General features: G+C 41.8%; 1 protein-coding gene across 1 annotated transcript in view; it reads right to left on the bottom strand.

The window, feature by feature from the left end:
• Positions 1–3,760, bottom strand: part of LOC107697434 (adenylate cyclase type 1-like) — a 34,732-nt gene extending 30,972 nt beyond the window's left edge. Inside the window, exon 1 of the mRNA XM_016498221.1 lies at positions 2,805–3,760. Within this exon, the coding sequence (XP_016353707.1) occupies positions 2,805–3,704 (900 nt within the window). The 5' untranslated portion in view covers positions 3,705–3,760. The remainder of the gene's footprint in view (positions 1–2,804) is intronic.
• Between the last annotated feature and the right edge of the window lie 612 nt (positions 3,761–4,372).

Below are 4,372 nucleotides of genomic sequence, written 5' to 3'. Positions count from 1 at the left end.
AATCCCCCCCCCCCCCTTTAACCTCATAATTCTGACTTGTTTCTTGCAATTGTGATTGTGTGTGTATATCTCACAGTTCTGAGACTATATCTTGCAGTTCTGTGTTTATATCTTGCAATTCTGAGTTTATATATCACAATTCTGCGTTTATATCTCATAATTCAGACTTTTATTCTCAGAATTGTTTGTTTATATCTCACAGTTCTGAGACTATATCTTGCAGTTCTGTGTTTATATCTTGCAATTCTGAGTTTATATATCACAATTCTGCGTTTATATCTCATAATTCAGACTTTTATTCTCAGAATTGTTTGTTTATATCTCACAGTTCTGAGACTATATCTTGCAGTTCTGTGTTTATATCTTGCAATTCTCAGTTTATATCATACAATTCTGCTCAGAATTGCAAAACTCAGAACTGCGCAAAAAAAAAAGTCAGAATTGTGAGATAAAAAGTCACAATTATCTTTTTTATTTATTTTTAATCCAGTGGTGGAAACAATTTTCCACAGTGGCCAGTTTGGTTAACTGGTATTGGCTATTTATTGGTAATCATTGATCAAGGCATTAAAGTCATGTGATTAGCTTATAGACAGCTGACCATCCTGTATTTTAATCCGTGATGTGCACCAAGGTTACGCTCTGACAGTCTGAGTGAGAGGTTGTGAGAAAAAAAAAAACTCATTAACTCAGCATGTGAACGATGACACTTGTGTCTAGATGTGAAGTGTTCTTTAAGTTTGCAGAGCAATAATAAAATACTGTATATGCTGTGTGCTATGCAATGCTGCTGTTTTAATGTGAAGTGGCACGCTGATATTTTTAGATCAGGTGTTTTTAATGAGTTTATGTCGATCCTCTTTGCTTAAGGTCTTTGGAGCGTTTTGATTGGATTTTAGGCACTCTATCGGTCTTTTCGATGAAATCAAGGTTTAGTAGGTCACCAAATCCAGTCCCTGTTCTCAAAGGCTTGATTTTTGATGATGGAAGCTGCAATTCCTGTGTGAGTGTTTGTCACAAACATCATTTAGCATCCAGCGAAGATGTAGTGAGGCATGTGAAACTGTCACGGCGTTCTGTAAATCAGAGGTGTAGAGGTTACGTGCTGAACTGAAATGTGTCATTTTGTCTGTCTGCCAGATTAAACGAAAGGTCAATGCATACAAATACTCTCCATATTAATATCATGAGACTTGCTCTGTTTACAGCCTCACTCCTTTCATTTCAACTTTCTTGCTCTGTTTAGATTTCCTCTGCTTAATGTCTCAGAGACCCCACTGATGTATGTATAACAATAATAGCATCTATGGCATCTATTTCAATAATGTTGTTTCTGTTTTGAATCAATGTGACCTCAGCAAAAACACATAGCAAACATAAACAGCTGACAGAAGAGTATCTCTACAGAGTCAAAAATTGAAATTCTGTCATCACTTACTCACTCTCATGTCATTCTAAACCTGTATCACTTTAATTGTTCTGCGGAACACAAAAGAAGATATCTTGAAGAATGTAGATAATCAAATAGTATTGGTTACCATTGGCTTCCATTGTACAGACATTTTTTCAAAATATATTTTATCTTCTGCAGAAGAAAAAAAAGTCAATGTTTTGGAATGACATATGGATAAATGATAACAGAATTTTCATTTTTGGGTGAACCGTCTCTTTAAGTGTCAGCCTGATTCTTAAATGTGAGGTATTTTTTGAGCTATGAAAATGACCTAGATGGAAACTAAAAAGAAGAGGTTTTCAGGTCTGTCTGAAAGGTCTGTATGAAAAAGTCAGACCCCAAACAGAACATGAGGTTTACTATGTTAAATGTAAAACAACATTTAAAATGTTTAGAATTTTTACAATGGATTTTTTTTTAACAATTTTGTGGTAAAGGTTAATCTCAATAACGACACTCATACATGCTGTTCCTGGCCAATTTTTGTCTGAAACATACTGAAAACACTGTGATATCACACTCACAGTTGTGCTGTAGTACTGAATATCAGACCTGCAGCCCTGTGTTTATGGCCAAAGCTGTGCTGACATTTAGCACAAGAGCACTCTTGCACATATGATTATGCTTAATTGTGTCACTATGATGCTGGCTGGAATAAAATTCATTTAAGGGGATAAGGAGTATAGTCCCAGTCAGAGGAAAACTTAAAATTAAAACTAAACGAAAGCTCTATTTATTTTGAATATAATTTTTTGTACACATCTTCATAAATCTCCAACTGGCCAATCATGTCTATAAATAAATTATTCAAACTAAAGCTTATTCCACTATTGGGTATTAGAGTCCTTTGTTGTTGACAGAAAACAATACAGTATGCAGTCGTCTCACAGTAAAATTATGACTGCTAAAGTTAATAAAACACATTGATTAAATAATTTTATAGAATTTTTAAGCTAATTTTGGCATAAGATCGACAGCTGTGCAAGCTGTTGAAATATCTAACTTTCAGTTTTGATATTCTTCATTAAATCAATGTTGGAAGTGATTTAAACCCCACAATGACGCTTATTTTTGAACTTTATCAAATAGTTCCACATTCTGTTTGATTTGTGTGGTTTATTTTTTCATAAAAGAAGTTCTGAGAGGTTTCTGGCTGACTGCTTCTCTAGGAGCTGTCCATACTCACTGGTGCTGAAGTCAAACTGGCCTTTGTACGCTCTTCACGCAACCTGTGTGCACAGCCCTCATGCTCCACCAAGCGCACTAATCGCTAGTGCATCGCCCTATATGACACGCCAAATACAACAAATGCGAATTTTTCAGGGAAGGAATGTCCGATGACACAACTTACCGGTGTCCACACGCGAGGTTTACGCGCCGTTACCGATGTCGCCATCACGATGAAATGCGACGCAGCCACCAAGATGCCGAACAAAACCGCCAAGAGCGTCCTGACCGGTAGCAGAAAGTAGGCAACAAAAATAACGAGCATCAACTGCCAGACACCTTGCTCAGGTGTTGTGCTCGGTGCGTCAGGCCCCTGCGCGCCCTGCGTCCCGTGACCCAGCACGAGAGGAAACGGGCAACAGAGCAACGCGAACGTGAAGCTGAAGAGCAACGCGAGCCGCGCGATCTGCTGCAGCTGCGTGACCTGCAGATATTTGACGTTGGTGACGATGAAGAGCGAGGTGAAGATGACGCAGTGGACCGGGTGCGAGCCCTTGGACACGGTGAAGCGCGAGCCGGCGGACAGCAGCTCCACGAGCGCCAATGCGGACGCGGCGAGGATGAGGATGGCCAGCGCTTTGAGCGTGGCGGTCTGCTCGAGCTTCAGGTTGTACTTCTGGAAGAGAGTCTCGAGCTCCTTGCAGTCAAACTCACGCTCGCACGCGCCGGCCAGGCAGCGACTTTTCCTCTGCCACGTGCGGACTCTGGGAAACGGAACTTCGTCCATAGCGGGGCCATTCATGCAGCCAGAGCTCCTCTTCACAAGCACCGCATGTCCTGCACTTGTTGTCGCGGTCCTGGCAGCAAGAGACGGGCTCGCGCACACTGAGTCTCCCCAGCGCGAGACTGTATCTAATCCGCAGCACGCACTGCCACCATCCACAGGTTGGTGACTGTTGTAACGAGCGCAGACAGCACCCGCCTCCTCTTTTCTCTCCCTCGCTCTCTCTCCTCCCTCCTCAAGGCGGTCTCCAGGGAACAGACCACCCGTAGCGTTTGTTCGGCCCCAGAAAGAGGTTAACATCGGCCACGCAGAGTCGGGACTCCCCTCTCCGCATCCCACAGCTGCATCTCAGCGCCGCGGCCAGATCACGCATGCGCAATGTCAGCGCGAGATTGAGAAACCAGGCACGTCTCCCAGTCCTCAAAAAAGATAAGACAAGACAGCAGCCTATGGGCTTACATTTCTGCCACAATTCTGCGCGCGAAAGATCATATTTTGAGCGCACAAAAGTGCATTTTGCACACGCGCGATCTGAGTTTGTGGAGAAAATGTTCGTTTCGCAAAGAAAAAAGTCTTTCGAGCGCACGGAAATCAATTTTGCATTTAAAATACGTTTTTGGATGTGTGCAGACCTTCTCTTTTGCGTGTGCAACGTTTCACTAGCTTGCTCACCTGATGCCCCCCTCTGTGCTCGCTAAATGCCAACAGCTCGTGTGCTCAACACAACCCAGCTTTACAATGTGCTATAATTCCAGCCAGTCAGAGACCGAGGCTGCTAAATTCTGATTGGCTGCCTTGACAACCAATCACAACATTTCTTGCATTACCTCGACAGCATAAGAGGACAAATACAGTGCATGCATAATTATTATGCAAGTTGATATTCGGATTATATTTTTTTCCAAGCACATTTTACCAATAATTATAACTACTATTAATCTTGTATTTAATCACTTATAATCTATATA

Source organism: Sinocyclocheilus anshuiensis, unplaced genomic scaffold (assembly GCF_001515605.1).
Source record: "Sinocyclocheilus anshuiensis isolate Anshui unplaced genomic scaffold, SAMN03320099.WGS_v1.1 scaffold801, whole genome shotgun sequence".
Classification (NCBI taxonomy): Eukaryota; Metazoa; Chordata; class Actinopteri; order Cypriniformes; family Cyprinidae; genus Sinocyclocheilus; species Sinocyclocheilus anshuiensis.
The sequence above is the reverse complement of the archived record's forward strand: the minus strand, read 5'-3'. Positions and strand labels throughout refer to the sequence as shown.